General features: G+C 38.7%; 1 protein-coding gene across 1 annotated transcript; it reads left to right on the plus strand.

Moving 5' to 3' along the window:
* The first annotated feature begins 7,556 nt into the window (after positions 1 to 7,556).
* Positions 7,557 to 12,181, plus strand: atp6v0b (ATPase H+ transporting V0 subunit b). Its single transcript, XM_030775302.1, has 8 exons — positions 7,557 to 7,779; positions 8,750 to 8,798; positions 9,030 to 9,113; positions 9,578 to 9,655; positions 9,986 to 10,055; positions 10,216 to 10,267; positions 10,437 to 10,627; positions 11,516 to 12,181. Exons 1-8 carry the CDS (start codon positions 7,713 to 7,715, stop codon positions 11,540 to 11,542), a joined length of 618 nt encoding a protein of 205 aa, XP_030631162.1. The 5' UTR covers positions 7,557 to 7,712; the 3' UTR covers positions 11,543 to 12,181.
* Positions 12,182 to 20,203: the final 8,022 nt, after the last annotated feature.

Consider the following 20,203-nt stretch of genomic DNA (forward strand, 5'->3'; position numbering starts at 1 on the left):
TCTCTTCTCACGCTTGTAAGTCTTAATGGTAATGATATTTTTCACCTTTCAAAAAGAATCAGTAATGACATAGGATCAGGATAGGCTCTTTCAGTAGACTAGTTACCCTGAGACTTGATGAATCAGTGTTGTTTTGGTTCTTTGCTATTGAGTCATCATGAATTACTAGTTACACAAGGTTCTTTCAAATGTCCTCTTCTTGTGAATATAGACTTTAAAAGAAAGCAGATGAGATAGATCACCATTCAATTCTCAACAATATTTCAGACATAGCATCGAATTAACAAAACTTTACACATGAATGGAAGAAGAAAAAAGAACATCAAAACAGCTTTGAAAGCTCATTAGGCATTGAAATATATTTAACATAACAATACATCCCTAATTGCACATTTCTTTGTTCAAATCAACTTGAATAGATTTTAACTATGGAATAATATGGAATAATATGTGCTTTTTTTCAATTTGACAAAATCAAGCTGCATTTTATTTTTAAGGCATGCTCATTTATGAGAGATAATAGCTACTATATCAAAACTGTGGCGCAGATAATGTATGGCTAACATTATATCTCCATTCATTCTTGTGTATACAGTGCTCCGGACATCACGTCACTCATTACATGTTACATGAACGTAGTCGGACCCAGAGTGGTAGAAAAAGACACACTCTCTCTCTCTCGGTTCTGGCTGGTGCAAATAAACTGCCGCAGACCTTCATTTAAACACTCGTTTTAACTTTTATGCTAGGTGACAGACTTACTATTTTCATGAATTTTGCCCCCAGTGCGAAAAGTTATAGGACAAAATTCGTGAGGTGTTTCGCTGTGTGGAAGCCTAGCGTAAAAGTATAAAAAGCAAGCAGATGCGTTCTGTCCGACATTATTTTTTCCCCACGGAAATTACCCAAACTTTCGCTATGTAGCGTTCGGTTCCCAAACCAATGGAAATGCGGGCCGGTTCTCAAAAGGCACCAAGGCAGCACTGGCTCAGCACCGGCACCGGCACCAGCACCGTCCACTAGTGGAAAAGAGCTATTTGTATCCACCACCATGTTGGCAGGAAAAGCGTGAGCAAAAATGAATGGGCCAGCGTAGATTTCAAGCCGTTCACCCCACACTTTAATGATAAGGACACCGAGCGCTATATTGCAAAACTTTGTGGATAAAACATAACTGACCCTTATAATGCCCCGGGGTGCTTTTCATGGGTATTGAAAAAAAAAGCATCGGCTAAAAATTGCACTGCCGTCACTGAAAAGAAAGGGTAAGCGCCACTTCATTTTAGTCAACGTTAGGAGAAGCAACGGACAGTGTAATGTAATCGGTGTGTTAAATCGAAGATACAGACTAGTTTAACTCTACATACAAGTTGGCTAATGAACTGTAATCGGTGTACCAATTTGTATGTAGCGTTAAGATAATCTTCGATTCACTACACCGTTTAGCTACATTACACTGCCCGTTCCTAAGGTTACCCTTCCAGTGAAAGCCATTTTTAGCCGGTAGACTCCGAAGCTGAGTATTCATCGCGAATCCAGTTTTCGTCCATTTGTACTTGTCCAGGCTTCTGTAGGCTTTCAAACACTCTCCAGTGTAGGACGAGGGAAAGTTTATCAAGTCATTGTAAATGTCTGGATACTTCAGGTCTGAAAACGGCCGGCCGGCTATTATTGTTATAGCATCTACTAGGATATAGTGTATCAGTATATTGTTATTGTTACTGTAATGTTTAAAGTGCAATATAGCGTTCAATGCCCTTGGAATTAAAGTGCGCAGTGAACTCCGGCGGTTTGAAATATATGCTGGCGCCATTCATTTTTGCTCAGTTTTTCCTGCCAACATGGCGGTGTTTTGATTTCGAACGTTCAATGCCGGATTGCGTGACGTCAAGTACCGGAGCTTCTATACAGACATTTTCATTCATTTCCTTGGCTGTTGTCCGTGTATTTATTCACTCAGTTACTTATTACATTTTTTAAAGGAAAGATTACCCATTTTGTTCTAGAGCTAGAACATTCAATCACCCTTGAACTCTTTAAGTATACCCCTTTTTGTCAGGCAAGTCACTTTGGGTGAGTGAAATGAAGCATACACTCTGCTTTGAGATGCAAGAAACTAGGCACTGTATCTTTTCAGAACAGGATCTGCTTAGAATCCCCAAGTGATGTTAAATGCTTGGAGGAAAGTGCTACATGAAAATCCCACAACAACATTTACACCTGGTGCTCAGTAACCGCCAACAGGCAGTGTGAGGAAGACTAACCCAAGCCAATGCACTTGCCAAGGGAAAATTGCCAGCTTCATTTCCCTGCCACCTCCAGCCCCAACAGGTATATGATCCATGAGTTACTATTTCAGGATGCACCTCTGCACTGTGACAAAATGCCTTTGGTGGATATTTTGTTTTCTTTATTCTCCATAGTTGCTTTGAGGCTTTGTTCATTTTTCATTTTCCATTTATTCCTATCTGGCTTTCGTGCACATTTCTCAGTCCAGATGTACAGGCTCTCTCATTTCATAAAGTGAGCAAACTCACATTGTTTGGCAAGATGTCATAAGTGGTGTTAATTTATGAGGTCCACTTTGTTGTTAAATAAACACTGGACATAAATGGAGGGATGCTTAGGACCCCTCGTTTCTGAACACATGCTGTTCAAAGCAATTTGTACAAACAATTCTTTCAATAATGTGCAGTTATTCTTCCAGCAGTTCAGAGAATCTGCTCATTTTTATCTGGAGAGGTTCCTGGCTGTGGAGATGATAGTAGTTACCATGCCAACCGCTATGTGAAACACAGCTCCTGTGTCCGCATCTGAATTGAATTTCAGACAATTAAGTTGGAGGATTAGTCAAACGTCTTTGATAATTAAGAAGCATTTGAGCGCAGTGTCTCTCTTTAAATATGCCATTTGAGAGCCAAGTGTTGAGTGGTTCAGTGTTTCAGCTTAAGACTGTTGAAAGTTTGTTGCTCATTTCCTTACTCAGGGTCAGTTTCTTTTTGATGCCAAATGTCAAATGTATCGTAGTGGGAACACCGATGCAGAGGCTAATGGTCACAAATAAAAACTGTGTTCCACATAAGTTAAAATACTTACAATGCAAAGACAGTGCCACGCACACCTGTTACTATTAATCTGTGTAACTTTGTAACTTTGAACATTCATCAGTGCTGAGAATATCCGGCAAATAGTCTGTCAGCAGCTATTCCCTGCTGTGCAATTTAAGTAATGGTTTTGCCTGTGAGGTCCAACATGAACATAAATCCATTTTTTCACGACATAAAACTATCACACTCTTGCAATTCGCAGTCAAGAAATACTGAGATCCTAATTTTTTTTTTCATTATCATAGATTTCCATGTATTAGGAGATAGATAGACAGATAGATAGATAGATAGATAGATAGATAGCATGATGATAATAAACTTGGAATATGGAGTATAAAGCTTAAAAACACAAGGCATCCCTTAAAGCCTTGGTGTACTGCTTTGAGGGGAAGATAAAAGGATGCATCAGGACCAGAAGCTGGACGGAGACCTGTTCATTGTAATGCATCAGAGACTGTGCCTCTGCAGAGCAAAACAGTAGGGCGTCCAAGTGACGTCTTTGATCTTCATCCATTATAATACAATTTTGTCTGTTTTTATTTTTGTAGTCAAATTAAATAAGAACATGAATGTTTGACATACCTGCATCATGTAAAGATTTTTTTTTTTTTTATGTCTGTAAGACCCCAGTACGTGTCTTATGATGCAGATGAAAAATAGAGAATCGATCTATTTTGTTTCAGCTGCGTAGCCATAGCATTTACGTCACGCTGCTCGCTGAGGCTGTTTTCATTGTGCCAATGACTGACAAGCGTCCTGTCGAACACTTCTCACGGGTGAAAATGTAAGTTTTGCTTTCTTGCAGTGCATCCGTTCCCACCTATTTAGAACACAATTTCTGCTTAAGTGTACCTGTGAGGTCTGAAAAATACTCAGTAGAACTACCACAGAGATCTTTTTTGGCTTCGGCACTGCGGGAAATGTACATCTGTCAAAAAAAAATGAGAGTACTGTAAGGTACAAGCTAAAGGGAGTAAAAAGAATATCTGCTTTCCTTAAGTCTCAGAATGACGCACACAAAATTACATCATTCTTTAAAATACTTCACCTCTCAGTTGGGAATGGCACATTGCTTGTGCCACAAACAAGCACAATTTCATATGTAAATCATTGAAGCACAAGCATTCACATCACATTCCGAACAGAAAAGTGAAGTGTTATGATGGGAATCGATGGGACCTACATGCTCAGTTTGATTAAAGCTTCATGCTTGATTTAGCTCAAAGAACGCTAACTCCGTTATTTAATATGGAGGCACAGAGAATGGCATCTCTTGATAAAATTACCCACTGATGTTGAGGGCACATGGGAGCACATGTTAGTGCAGAGCTGCATCATTGACTGGGGTAAAGAACAACATGATACAAACCGATAACACCCGATGAAATGGAAGAGAATGCAATGTTCACATTAGCGACAATATTATTAATCTTTCCTGTCTTGTTCACTGATATTAGACATATGTTCCCTTCTGCTCACGATGTTCAAAAGATCATGTGACATACGCTTTCAGATGCATTCTAAATTTACACCCCCCCCCCCTCTCCCTGTCTCTCTCAATCTCTGTATTTTTGTATCTCTCTCTCTCTCTCTCTCTCTTTCTCTCTCCTCTTTCTGCCTGTGTGTTCGGTTGAATATATTATCTAGGCCTTGACATCAATTATGTTCCATTTGCTCCATCGGTGATGCTCTTTGCTTTCGCTTTGTGTTCGTGCTGGGGAGATGTGCTAGGAATAAATAAAGCTCACTTTGGCTGTATTGATTTGGGCACTGCACTGTTGCTGTTGTTTTTTTGTTTTTTTTTTCCGTCTCTCTGCCTACTCATAAAAATGTTTAATAATTAAAATATTATTGTTAGTTTTAATTTCGGTTAGGTAATGTGACCTAGCAATGCAGTTTAGTCAATTACAGTCAGATTAGCCTGCCCCATTGTTACATCAGAATGGAATTTGCAAATTAATATCGACCAGTTCCAAACAGCTGCATACAGGATATTAATCTCATGCCATATTATTACTGTTATCCAGTCTTTGTCTTGACGTCTAAGACCTTTCTCAGCACTTTCATCTGGGCCAGTAAAGTCAAGATTTAAGATGACCATAAATGGTTTTACTTGTCCTGCATTTTGACATTGAAATTAAGTTGATTTCACAAAAATGAACTACTATAACATAACATAATTTTACCAATGGCTAAATACTTATGGCATTTCTGTAGATCAGTGATACAGTATACAGAATGTAACATGTGTATTATATTTTTTTCTGCATAGAAATGATAATTGCCAAGCCAATCAAAATGAATCAGTTTTGTTGTTTACAGTGACTGGTGTGAACCAAGCCAGCAAATAAGCCAATATATTCATCACTTCCCCATTACACATATTAGTCTCTTTCAGTTTCTTTTGTGAGTAGTGTACAGTTACATGTCCAATTCGTTACCTCCTTTAACTAGGTTTTACAGTCAAAAACATAGCTTTTTTTTTGGTTTTGTTTTGTTTTCAATCTCATGTCATGATATAGACATTTGATTTGAAACTTTGATTTACTGATTTCTTTTTGTTTGGACAAGCTTTGTGTCCAGGTCAGTGGTGCAATATGAAAATAGATACTTGGTAACATTTTACATAACCTACAGCAACAACATATCATTATTTATCACACACACACACACTGTGTTTCATTAGCAGGAAATAATATGCTTTTGTATTACGCTCTTCAATAATAAGGCATTATGAGGGGTCATAACTGCTTTTATAATTGCTTATGACAGCTCCATAATGTATTATTCAACGGGCCTGTAAGGGTTGTTGGATAGGACTATTATCCTTATGGGGAAAAAAAAGAGAGCTAAGAAAATGAATATCCTTTATAATGCTGTCAAGTTATCTTTAAAAGAATCTACAGGTTCTCATATCTGATCATGTTACTTATGAAATCACAGGCAGCCCCATGCAGAGAAGTGCTGGTGTGAGTAAACCAGATCTGCTCTTAAATTTAATCTGAATGTGTGATAATTAATCTCAGTCTATGTTTAGAACTGCAGTTCATAATTAATGTGAGCCTGGTGTTGTGTTCTGCCTTTATACCAATTTATTACATTAAATATGTATGAACTAGCATGCACACACCAAGCTAAGCAAGGAGTAGGAGTGAAAATGTGTGTGCCAGTCTGAATGACTTTGTTAGAGATGAGTGGATAGTTCTGACATTGCTAGAGGCAAAGAGGAGGTGATAAAAAACTGTCCCAACTGTCTCCCCATGGCTCCAGTGATGAGGAGAGGAGAGGAGAGACAATTGAAGTGAAACACAATATCACCTGCAGTGCTATAAATGATGTGACCCTTAATGGTGGTCATATATAGATCTAGTTTAAAAGATAGTTCTGAGAGAAATAATAGTGATGCATGGCCTACAGGGACACACTGACTTCAAAGGTCACTGAATATATTTTTGGTGTTGTCACCTTTTACAAAGGCAGGTTTTTTAAAGCTTACAGGAAGCAAAGAGAGAATGATGAACATCATATTTTTCAAGATTTGATTAATTTAATTTTCTTTTTGGATAAAAGGAAGACAGGAAAGAGTACAATATAACAAACTTGATTTCAGTTCAAAAGAGAGTATGTGAAAAGCAACTCTGAGTGGTCTGAACAGTAATATAATGAGATATATTTTATTTTATCTATTTAAAAACCTTAATGCACTGAGATGAAAGACACCGTGTCCCAATCTGAATGTGGTGTGTATACATGAAGCACATGGATGCTGTCTTTTGTCCCACTGGTGAAGAAACTGATCTGTAGAAAAGTATAACTGTGATCTTTTTAACCGAATCAATACACATATTTCATTTTTACACCCAATAAGATACAGTTGATCCAAGGGCAGATTACCTAATCCTTGTATTTGCTACCTTCAACGTAACAAAAAAAAATGTGCGTTCTACTCCACAGAGCACAGTCATATGGCGCCCTCATCCGGCTTTAATAAAAATCGCAACGTTTGGGAGTAATATACTTCTTATTTAGGTACGATTGGTTTTTCGTGTCAGGAACCGCAAAAATCGTCATAGCTGCAGAATTCCTGAATTTTACATTTAGCTAAGACTCATTACTCAGGAAAAAAAAACCATCGACAATGTTACTCAAAGAACTCACAATTGTAGGTCTATTGGACTATAAGAGTTTCAGAGATTAGCCAGTAAAGAACATTAGAATGAAATTAGGTCTTTCAGCGTAACGCCGTATTTTTCGAAAGTTCAATAAATGTATGTCCTCGTAAGCATGATTTCCATCCAGGTTTCCTACAGTGGGCCTGCCCCGAGCCAACCAAATCCGCGAATGCAGGTAATAAGGAAACAGTATAATGTTAGGCTAACAGTCACATGCACAAGTCATGAAAAATCACATGATCAGCTGATGACTCCTTCCCCTTTTCCTTGATGGATACAAGATTTTCCTCCGGACCTGTCTCGGTGGTGATTGAAGGGTGATTCCGCACATTTAGGCAATAATTAGCCGTAGTTGTATATAGAAATAACTTAGACGGTCATATCTGCGACCGATTATCACATAGTCAAACTGGCGCTTTTGCTTGAGTGTATTATGAACGGGCACGCCATTCTATACACCGGGGTCACTTTGGCCTTCTGGAGTACCATTCTCATCGTCGGTAAGCAGATATTCACCTAAACCGAATATAATCATTTCATTTTCAGTGGTACTGCGACTGTAGCCTACGATTAAGACACTGTTTTGAATTAAGACAGCTGTTTGCAAACATTTCCCACTCCGATAGCCTCTACAGACTTGAAGCTTAGCTCTGAGCTAGCTTGCTAATATTGACATTAGCTAGGTTAAGAGTTTAGCAAGAGAGGCTACATTAAGCCTACTAATGTTAGTCACGATTTTTCTTGGGGATGTCTTTTGGATATAATATATACAATATTCGAGCACCCATAAAGAAAATTAAATTACACCTAGCAACGTAGTTTTCGCAAAATTCAATTGTAGATCCACTGTGAATGCAGCCAGTTAGAGCTAGCCAGCTAGCATGTTAGCAATCTGTTTGCTAACTGAGTTCGTATCCTGTTTTGCTTGTTCTTTGGTCTTAACCAATGAAATTAACAATCACTATTCCTATGTTGTTGCTCATATTATCTCGGTGATACTTAAGTATGTTGTCGTCCTTAGCATTGTGTTTTGCGAGGTAATTTTTTATTCTAGTGTAAAAATAGGAGCCGAAAATTCTCACATGAAGCCGAGTTATCACACATTCCCAATGCACAAATATCATGTTCCCGTCACATTTAGCGCTTCTCTTTCTTTTACCCGAAGGCCTGTTTGTTAATCTCTCTCTCTCTCTCTCTCTCTCCTCTCGTGCGCTCTCTCTCTCTCTCTCCTTTTTTTTGCTCCGTATAATGCAATATAATACATCTCAACCTGGTACCTGTGCTATGTGTCATGTGAATAAAGACTGTGGGCATACGTTCTTTAATAGACTGGGCAAATATTACGGTTTTAAAGTTTCTCGGTTTGAAGACCTGATTCGGTCTCAATATGAATGTTATAACTTTGAGTAGACTGTTTCCGATGATGGTCACGTTGTGTCACATCCAACACATCTGTTTTCTTGTTACTAGGAATCTGCTATACCATTTTCGACCTTGGATTCAGATTTGATGTGGCATGGTGAGTATTCAGTGTGACCCAACCAGGTACCGCGACAAGTTTCATCAAAATATGTTTGTAACAACATGTCTTAAGATGCACCATACACGTTTGTGTGAATAAACGTCTTTTTGACTTATCTCACATATATGCCTAAATTCTTACCGGTTGGCTAGCCACATCAGGGACAGGGACATTTAACCACAGTAAAATACTTTTTATGCATCTCTGGTCCTTATTTTTGCATGGCAGGTTTTTGACGGAGACCTCCCCGTTTATGTGGGCCAATCTTGGCATCGGCTTGGCCATTTCCCTCTCGGTCGTCGGCGCAGCCTGGTGAGTTCACTGACCGTTTCCTCTTTTTCAGATAATTTTGTAAGAGGCCAGGTCACAGCGAACGATCGGAAAACTTTAGAATTTGGAAACAGTTTTAAAAATTCCTCATAGTTTGACCTTCCCGTCTGTTAAGCGTGTCACAGCCGTAAATAGTTGAGCCTCTGACCGTTCAGGGTAATATCCCTTGCTCAGTCAGCGAGACATCAGTACTCAAATGAATCTTGTTCAGAATAAGTATTTTTATGTGATGTTAGGACAGTTAGATCATAGCTTTAGCTGCTCGCACACCAACTTTTTTTTTTCTTTTTGCACTATGTTAATTGCTTCCTCAAGCCTCTTCTGTCAGATGAGCTAGCAGAATCTGGCTATGGATTTTTAAGGATTTGTCTTATTATATTGGTGATGTGTGTCATATAAGCTGTGTATGATGAAGTGTGTGAGATCGCTGCTCTTTGCCTGTACAGGGGGATTTACATCACTGGCTCCAGCATCATTGGTGGTGGTGTCAAAGCCCCTCGCATTAAAACCAAAAATCTGGTCAGGTATGAATGGCATGTGGTAATATTTTAGTTGAATTGCTGAAAGGTCATTTCATCAATCTATGAAATGTATGGATGTGTTTGTATGGCTCCTTACATAGTCTGTATCATATTTATATGTTTATATGGCTCCTTACATAGTCTGTATCTTATTTTGTTTCTACCCGTTGACCTTTTTTTTTAGGGTTTAGGGAAAGATCATTTCCTTCTCTTTCTGAAATATCTTTAAAATGAGTCATTAGTCTCTCAGTTTTTGTCCTCTCTCTCATACAGATATAAACGGTTCATATGAGGTGGCTAACATTAATGTGTCCATATGTAATTCTCTTACAGTATTATCTTCTGTGAGGCTGTTGCCATCTATGGAATCATTATGGCAATTGTCATAAGCAACATGGCAGAGGTAGGCCTCTGTTTTATCGGTAATTTAACGGATATTCAGTGCTTTTGAAGTGAAGAATGCAATTTATGGTATTAGTTCAACTCATGTGTTATAAACATCAAATATGTTTGACACGTTGACTGTAGAAGATGTTTATTCAGAACTTCTGCTTTTTTTGTAGAATTTCAGTGGCACCACCCCAGAGACTATTGGGGCAAGAAACTACCAAGCAGGTACAGTTGAGTTCTGCAATTAATCATCTAGTTTTCTGTCTGTCACTTTTATCTCTTTTATTTGGAGTTATGTGTCATGTTGAAGTGTCGCAGAACTTATTTTAGTGTTATGGCCCAGTTTGAAATAAATTGCATCTCTTTGATTTTTTTTTTTCGGTCCTCCTCTTAGGTTACTCCATGTTTGGCGCGGGTCTGACCGTTGGCTTTTCCAACCTTTTCTGTGGCATCTGCGTTGGTATTGTGGGTAGCGGGGCTGCCCTTGCAGATGCCCAGAATCCAAGCCTCTTTGTCAAAATTCTCATTGTTGAAATCTTTGGCAGTGCCATTGGGCTGTTTGGTGTCATTGTAGCCATCCTGCAAGTAAGTACTTGGTTATTGCTTTTTTTTTTCTTTTTTTTTTTTTTTCTTTTTTACCTGTTTGGTTTTGTGCTGACATTTAGAAACGGGCATGTTGCCCTTTGACATTTTGTGTAAAATAATGGCAAGAAGATACCCATCAAATAATTTGAATTAGTCGTTTATGCTTTTGCAGGACGAGAAGTTTAGCTTTTTGTTTTCCCCCCCAAAGCCGTAAAGGAATTTGAGCAAACACCTGGCGAAATGTTCCTAGTCTATTACATATTTCCAACGAAACTGGGATGTTGGTTAAAAATGCTCCAAACAGTAAATTGCTTGGTCGTGAAAGCGTTCTTGAAACATGATTTGATGAGTGTGCTGGAAGTGGTGGAGGGTATTTTGTCAAACTGACAGAGCTAATGAACTGTAGTAGCGTGGCAGTCTGGAGCCTCTGGCTCCCTCTGCCTAAGCTTCTACCCGGTGAGCGTTAACCCAGACCGTCCTCTCTCATTCTGATGAAGTGCCATCCATCTCTCCACAGCTGACCTCAAGCAAAGAAACATTTCAAATAACCATCATATCTCCACTTACGTTGCTTTGCAATTATCCAGAATTGATAGTTTGTTTTTTCTTTCTAAGCGCCCCGTCAAGTTTATTGCCAGCTGAAGTCTATCTGAGTATGAGCTGTATACAGTTACTAAATAATATTCATATACAGTGTGTCATATCCTTGGCACACTGTTTGCTGTTTATCAAAAAAATATGTTCACTTAATTTCTTATTTGTATTAAACAGCACTTAGGTCAAACCATGTGGCTGTTGATTTCTAGAGGTGTCTGACAGTGTGTCTGAAATTGTGCATTAACATTGCCCCCCCCCCCCCCCCCTCCCCTTTTTGTTTTTTCTCTTAAGACGTCAAAAGTAAAAATGGGAGATTAGAAGACTTGAAGAGGCTCGAGGATGAAAACAAGACTAAAGCCCCTTTGATGCAGAAACATTGACAGATTGATTATGTAAATACATAGTAAATTATTTAAATGTATTTTTTTTGTTTGTTTGTTTGTTTGTGTGTGTTTTTAACCATCAGTGACTGAAGAGTGAACTATTTCCACCATTTTCCTCTTTCGAGAAAAGTTCTCTCTGTACATTAGAAAGAATCAAAGCATGTGGCATTGCACATCTGGAGAAAAAAAAAAAAAAAAAAGATAAACTTTAGGTTTTGGTTACACCCATTTACAGAAAATGACTTAATTGTTATTAAGACCAGACCGATAGAAAATAAACACCTGTTACGCTGAAAAGATGTTGAATTTGACATGAGCGTGTTCGGTGAATGACCAGTACTTGAGACGTATTATGGAGTTTCTCTCTTTGTTAAACTCTTGCTCAAGTCATACAGTAGGTCCCCTTAAACATATTGTGGTACACTTGTGAAAACGTTGAAGTTCAGTGTGTAATTTGCTGTGATTGCTGTTTCATACAACACAAGACAGTGAAAAATACAGAATTGTGGTTACATGTTCTGAATGGCTATAAATTTTGTCGGAAGTATCCTCATGTTCCTCTTTATCCAAAAAATAAATATGTGCAATGCTTCAAGATAAAACAAAACACCTGTAAAACTAACTCTTAGACAGATTGCTGGACTGCATTCTTAAATCCTCTATTTTAATGTTTTGTGGTCACCTTTGTAGCTGTAAGTTATTGTCTTAATCACAGTCTATGCTATAGAGACAGTTAGATCATTTTAGTACACCTCAAAAGAGAAAGACTTGCATTTAAACCTTGGGATGAATTCTATCCAATCGTCATGCAGTTTGCCCGGAAGCTCTTCAGTTCTGATTGGTTAAAAATGAGAGGGTATAATAATCTGGTGTGTATCTGTAAAAGGCATATGTATGTTAAATTGTGAAGCATGAGAATGTTTACCATTCCTTATTTCCCCTAGCTTCATTTTTTTTTCTCCTTTTTGTTTATTGTCATGTCTTTTTGCTTTGTATTTTTTTTTTTCTTTTTTTGGAAGCAAGAAGTGGTCTTGATCCACAGAAATCTGTGGCTATGCTTTACCTATATCTAAATTCACCGTCCAGCAAGACGTGACGTTACCTCTGCCGCTCAGGTCCGTCAGCTCTGTAACTGATCCTGCGTCTAGACCAGAGGACTGGTATGACTGTGCCATAGTTTTAGACTTGTTCTGAACAGGTGGCTCAACCTCAAGTTTCAGATGTCGTGAAACGAGCTTGACTGGTCTGAGTGTACTTGCTTAGTTGGACTGATCTGTTCTGTCTTTCCTGCAAACCTTTCACATCCACATCGAAATGTACACTGGCGGTTTATTTACTGTGATCTACTGGACAATAGGGAGATGTCAGCCCCTTAAGACCTACTGGCCTTCTGCATGTGTTTTCTGTTTCTGTTTCTTTTTCTTTTTTCTTTTTCATGGGATGGTTTAGCAACAAGTGTTGTTAACCCACTAGTTGGATTAAAACCTGACATGTACAATTTAAAAAAAAAAAAAAAAAATCTGGTTTTGATTTATTTTTTTTCCACATGTTTCTGGTTTCGGTCTGTAACGTTCAAGTTCTAGATCAGCATTAGTTCACAGTAATGTTACTTTTGAATGGCTCACAAACCAGGAACCAAAAGACAAACCTTAATCACTAAAACCACACTTTGTAATGTTGGAAGTATTAGATATGATGCATTCGCTGTCATCCGTGTACGTTGGTTACTTTTGAAACATTCCAAAACTGACTTAGACGTAATCGTTCAGGATGGCCACCCAGTTCCAGGAGGTCCTGGGCCTGGAGAAGAGTTCCGTTTCGGTCTCTCACACTCTGTCACACACTTTAAAAACCTCCTATGCTTTGGGCCTCCCAGACCTGGGTTGGCCTGCCTCAGTGTAGTGGTTCAGACTTCTCATGGAGGAAGAGAAAGTATCTCAGCCATGCTTCCTGTTTCAGTGGTCGTGTTTGGTATATTGATGTGATGATTCCATTGTTTTTGACACGTGCGAAAGTGGATTCCTCTGACTTCATAATTGTCCTTGAACAAATAAAAATGTTAAAACCACATTGAGGTTTTATTTATTTATTTATTTATTGCTGTGTTGATTGTAATTCATATACTGAGATGCATGACATGCAGTAAGTAATCAAATACAAATACAATACCTTTTTTGAAGAGAGTGCATAAATTATTTTATTTCCTAAGGTAGTTTTGACATTGTCTATACGCTTATTTGTCTACACGTTTATTTTACTGGGAAAGCAACATCTGCCCTCAAACACTCTTTTCTACTTTAGTTTCTGTATTTAAACTGTTCCAAACCATGGTTTCGTCCCCAATAAAGGGTCGAACTAGTCAAGCATGCTGAGCAGCAGTATCTCTGACTCCGCGCAAGACCACTAGATGGCGCTAGTAAGCAACGCTATTACAGATTTTTGTAATACCTTGTTTTATAGTTTGAAACACCCCCGCTTCTGCTTTATGTTATCCAGTTGTCCTACTCCCATTGATGTCCATGTTGAAACAGAAAATTCAGCTCCAACTAAAATGAATATCTATAACTTCATATTATCTGACATTTTATTGTTCAACAGCACTAACCGACTGTTTCCCTTGAGTGGATAGTTTTAAGTGGCAGCCACAGCAACAGTTGACACAGGTTTTATAGACACGTATACTGCCCCAGAAATAACGAAGATGAGTTTCTCTGAGCCTCGTCTACAATCCGTCTAGCGGAGTGATAGTTTTTACTGAAGGGCAACATGTATAGACATGTCTATGACCCTGACTCTGACAGCGCTTGAAAAAATATCCAACACAGCAACAGAGCGCATACCATCACGTTTGTGTACCTCCACCACTATTTCCTTCTTTTTATTTATTTATTTATTAATTTATTTATTTATCTCTATGTTGCATTGCTGCTTATTACAGAAAACAGCAACCATTTACTCCGTACATCAGGATGATACTGGGATTCAGAAGTATTTACTCAATATCTGCATGAAATCCAGAGGTGAAATCCTGTTATAATCCACTGACTGACTTAGTGACGAAACATTTGCTGCATTGTTGTAATACCAGCCAAGAGTGTCTCTGGTGCACAGAGGTTACCTACTGGATATACCGGTTGTGAATCCAGACCATATTATTTTTAATGTAAATGAGGGCAAATATTGTCACTATCACGCCGGTGTCAGCGGTCATGTAACGGGCCAGCATCATGGGACGGAATACGTACACATTGAGTGGACGTGAATGGTCGAGTGCGCTTCTCAATTTGACACACGTACTATCCAGCTCCCTCTTGCGGTGGAATATTTAACTAGTATTTGAACCTTCCGAGTCTCCGTACTTAAGAAAAACCTGCTTCTCTATGCTTTTATTTGCCCTCCTGTCTCTTCACCAAAAAGATATTAAACGGGTGGACGAAAATTCCCTGGAAACAGATACTGTATGATTATCGGAATACTGACTACTGTAAATAGTTGGGAACAAAATGGATACATTTCATTTTTGTGATGTTTTGCAAACGGTTATCTTCAGTGTGCATGGCTCCACGAAAAATGAATTAACCGCTGCTATCACTGGAAAGAAATAACGGTATTGTATCTTGTGTTATTACGCGGATATTATGCGCATTTTAGTAAGAATTTTTTTCTCGATTAAACCTTTATGGTTGAATTGACAATTGCCATCATACAGACAGCTAGAGACAGCTGAAGTGCATCAACAAAGAAATGCATCCTTAAAGAGAGGGTGTCAACTCGCTATTTATTTAGGTAAGAAATACCATTTTCCTTTTTTGTTTATGCTTCAATTCTATGCAATGTATAACTTGCTCGTTGTGTTTCCATTATTTATAGCTATCAACATAGCCTGCCATCTTGATTTAGTCGTAGAATGTTCCGTATGGAAGAGAAGATGGGCACATGCAAATATAGAATTTTAAATAACAGTTTGAGTATTTAATTTTGTGAAGTCAAATGTCAAATGTTACATCTCTTTAACATTCTCAGACCTGCATCCTAAATTTAGCTTGTATAGTTTACAACAAACACATTTTACGTAGCAACATAGCATTAAAGCTATCTCTCAGAGGCGATTCTTTGTCACAATTCTAACGTCCATAGAGAAGGCTGGCAAGCCATGCCTGGCTTTGTATCTGAACGATCGCAGAGCGCGAAAGAGGTTATGATGATTCGCATTATTTAATTGTCTATACCCCCTCCCCCTTCAGTTGTTTTGTTTCATTCATTTGTATTATAACTGAATTGGAGAGAAGACTGGTAAAGAACATTACATTCTCATAGAAACTCGGGTCAAGTTTATACGTGCTCTTTACACTCCCTCCTAAGTGGTAAATATTATGAGTAGAACATGATCTTTCTGTTACAGTAGACCTTTTCCACTGTCCCGAACTTCTTGTTCTGAGTAGATGACAAGGCGACACTGGTGATATGGGCCAAAAGTGTAAACGCTGTGTTCTAAAAATATTGCTTTAGTTGTTATGTCATCAAGTTATTGAACAGTACGAACAATATTATGATCTGCGATGACTATGCACAAATTGTTCCAAAGCGAGGGGGATCAAATGCGATTTTGGCAAATTTGATATTAATTACAGAACACATTGTTTCTTAACAATTTTTCACGGTACAGTTATTTTATATCATTATATCTATTGCTGTGTATCCTGAGTGTTCTGGTTGTTTATTTATTTATTTAATTATATATTTATTTAGCAGTTGGTCATCCTGTCATGAAATACATTTTAATTGAATAGATTAGCGGTTTTACTTACGGAGTCTTTTGTTACATGCTGTTCTTTTGAAAATGAAAAATCTCTTTTCACTGTTGGTCATTACCTTGCTGCCTTTAATATCCTGTTACATATGACCAGAGAATGCACGGTGCTTTCTTATTTCCATATTTTCCTAAAGTTTTATTCAATGCGTCCGCATAGAGAATGGGGAAGGTGCGACACAAGTAGAGATGCTCTTGCCTGAAGCATCCTCTCAGCCAGTCCTAGCAAACTCCTCCTCAGTGTGGACTTAGCTTGAATTACTGTAGCCTCAACACTGTGTAAGGTACTCATCTGTGACTAGTGGTAAATCGCCAGGTTATGGACTCTGCAAATGTAGTCTGGTTTGAATGCTCTTTCATCAAACACAATGGAGTGCTGAAAGGACAGTTGTCGGGAAAATAGGCTCTGTTTGAGGCTTAAGGGTGGCTGTGTGGTCCCTCTGCATACCAATGACCAGACTGGACTGAGCAGGTGAGACAGTCAGCCGCTGTAACTGATGACTGCTTTCTGCTCTCCCTCTTACTCACGCTTTCCCTTCTCCTCCACACTCTTCCTGTTTCTCTCTCTCTCTCTCTCTCTCTCTCTCTCTCTCCCCCCTCCCTCTCTTTCTCTCTTTTCTTGCTTTCTCTCTCTCTCTTTCTCCCACACGCTCTACACACAGTCTTACTCTTTACCCTCTGTTCACAGCTAATTGTGCCGTGTTTTTCAGTAATTCATATTTATGGAGAACTGTTTACTTCTCCCTGCGTTTTCAGCCAATGCATTTTCAAAATCTGGGCGTGTTACAGTAGTTTACTTCACTTGAAATACTGTATTTTCTACTGTTGCGTTATTGGCCACACAGCCTAAAGAATGGCGTGGACAGTTCAGTGTTGGTGTTTGTTGTCATGGGAACAGGACGACCTGAGCAACAAAGGTGGCAGTGAGCCGACGTTTTTTTTGTTTTGTTTTGTTTTGTTTTGTTTTGTTTTGTTTTTGTTTTTTTTGGTGGTTTTTTTGGGCATGCTTGTTTTTTGTCTTGAGCACTCTTCAACACTTTTACTCGAGTGCCCTTCTTTCGCTTTCACCAAACAAGAGTTCCAGTTGCAGACAACTGTTCTACATAATTCTTCTGCATTTTTTTTCTTAGTCTTGGTCTGCTCCAACATCTCCCTCGATTTACCTTGGCTATGCTGCAGAGATGAAGATATGGCTGTTGCTTCCATGTCTGTACTGTTGCTAGGGTGATGAGGCCTGTAGGGTAATGGTATTTTGAGGCTAGCCCAAAACTTAGCTCATAGTTTTGTCTCCATGAAAAGCTTGATGAGTGTGGCAGTTTAATTCATCTCTTGGCTCTGGAATACACTGAACAGCTGGAAGTGGAGCGGACAGGGACTAGCGCTAGACTCTGTGGAGATTAGAGCAGCACTGGACTACAGCCACAAAAACTTGCTGTGTCTTCTTCAGCGTTGTAATACGTGCTGCATATTGAAAGCTACGCAGTTGTGGCAGCCGAGGCGACTGACTGGTCGCAGTACCATAATCAAGATGTTACTGGGCGTTTTTTTCCCCCAAAGTTACTCAGCTACAACAAAAAGGAAACCATGGTTACATGGCATTGGTTACTTGCAGCAATTACACTGCGATATCTCAGGCAGAGGTGAGGGTTTATCGAAGTGATGGAAACATTTGGACAATTCTAGAATGAAACCTCTGATGACAGTAATTTGTTTTTTAAATGTCAGAAAGAGACTTAGGATTTTTTGGTCTTTTTTTTTTTTTTTTTTTGCAGAACGCTGTAAGAAAATAAAATGCAGTGTTATAAATTACCGTGAATCGCTGTGAATCTCCAGAGCACTGGACAGATAAGTGAGGTTATCAGATGTTATGACATTAAACATATCAGCCCTTGTGTTGTATTGCGTTGTATTAGTCACATTTTCCTTTCATTCATACTGTGGTGGAGGATGGACCTCTTTTATCTCAGATTTTCTTTCTCTTGCTTGAATAGAAAGATAACAGCGGATTGTGGTTCGAATTTCCACATCACAGAGTGGAAATGGCTATTGTTAAAAAAAAAAACCCTCCTCAGAGCATTTGTATGCAAATTCATCCTCATTTTTTTATTCACCACAAAATTGGTAATTTTGCAATAAATTCCCTCCCTTTCAGTGCTACAAAACAGTGTGAGGATTTTCTTCAATTTGATTCTTGATTGGAATGAGACTCTTGACAGCAGGTTATATTTCAAATGACTCCCCCCCCCCTCCCCTCCCCCACCTCCCCTCCTCTGTTTACTGCCTGTATGCCGAAACTTGTTTTAGTGTCATTAAATCTATTTTTGTGTTCTGTAGTTGCAGTCGATCATAAGAACATGACTCACTTATGGATATGATTTTTGTAACACGAAAGACAGGTCTATGATGGAGAGTGCGACATCAAAACGTTTATTGAATGGTAATGCGCCAGTATGTTCCTGAGGACCAAGACTGTTATTGGACTCATCAAAGAGAGATGTAAACATCGAATGCTGTAGTTTTATATTGAGAGACAATTCAGTTATGACAGTGTTGTTCTTTGTCACGTGATTGAAATGAAAAGAATTGTGTTGTCTGTCAGAGACTCCTCCTGCTGCTGCCGCTGCAGGGTAAACATGCCCTCAGTTGAAAATTACAAATCTTCTTCATCTAAAACGAGGCTGAGACCAGGCTGGCATTTAATTTTTACCAAAGAACACCAAAGGTGAAGAGGACTCAGATATTGCCTTGTTTTTTTTTTTTTTTGTTTGTTTGTTTTTTTGTATTAATAACCAGATGGTGACTGTAATCACTTGAGAAGGTAAAGAAGCTTTGTTTTAGCGGATGACACCTGATGAGCTTTGTAATAGACAGCGTATGACTCTCAGGTCTTCCTGTCTGCTCTGAAGCACTGGGAGTTGACCTGAGCAAGGTAGACCAGGGAAGAGATGAGCTCTTCTTCCTCCCCAGTGAGAACGGCATTATGATAATGAGATGCAAGTCAGAGGGCGGCGACACAGGGTCTGCCCTCGTCGCCCGCTGCCATGTCTGTTTATCTAGTTTTTAGTCCCACACGTTTGACAAGCTGCATCATTGACCCTTGCAGAGCACTAAGGCTTTTCCCTACTAATGCTTCGAGAAGGTCGTACTTAAGGTCGCTTTACTTTGATATTGCTTCTCACCCGGCCTAAAAATCCTACTTTCTAAATTTTGCTTGTAAAATATTTTGTCGTGTTTGTTTCGAACTTCTCTGCGATGTTCAGGGCATTCACTCTGAATTAATTTTTTTTACAGCTTTCAACTGTATGTTATGTATTATTCTCAATTCAAGGGTTATTTTGGTTTTTCTTGTACTCTTTTTGGACATTGTCAATCAGCTTCTCATCTCAGCAGCCCTCTCCTTCCCAAATACGCGCTGATATATTTGTACATGATTGACTGTAACGAGGTGTGCTCTGTGTGCAATTTTGGTGTATTTTTTTCATCTGAATGCGCACATATAGGACATGGAACCAATAAAATGCAACTCTCAGAGGACTTTTGCAAATGAGGACTATGCTTGCAGTCTCTTTTGTCTCCAGCATTAAGAGAAAAGATCATCACACATCAGACTTGAAAAAGATTTTCAATTACTCGTAAATACTCACTGTCAGTGTAGCTGTCACCAACGCAAATAAATATTAGCGTACACAAATAACAGAAAAATCAATCTCTCCTTTCAGATGCTGAATTTTCTAATTAAGATGTTCTGTATTTTGTCCTGTGTATGATGATATTCTGTGAACATGT

This window comes from Chanos chanos, chromosome 5 (assembly GCF_902362185.1).
Source record: "Chanos chanos chromosome 5, fChaCha1.1, whole genome shotgun sequence".
Taxonomy (NCBI): Eukaryota; Metazoa; Chordata; class Actinopteri; order Gonorynchiformes; family Chanidae; genus Chanos; species Chanos chanos.

What these genes read in the sequence shown, in the direction of transcription:
- atp6v0b (XM_030775302.1), top strand. Translation starts at nt 7,713, where the DNA reads ATGAACGGGCACGCCATTCTATACACCGGGGTCACTTTGGCCTTCTGG. An exon ending in TCATAAGCAACATGGCAGAG is followed by an intron (nt 10,056 to 10,215) that starts GTAGGCCTCTGT and finishes CTTTTTTTGTAG; the next exon opens with AATTTCAGTGGCACCACCCC. An exon ending in GGCAAGAAACTACCAAGCAG is followed by an intron (nt 10,268 to 10,436) that starts GTACAGTTGAGT and finishes TCCTCCTCTTAG; the next exon opens with GTTACTCCATGTTTGGCGCG.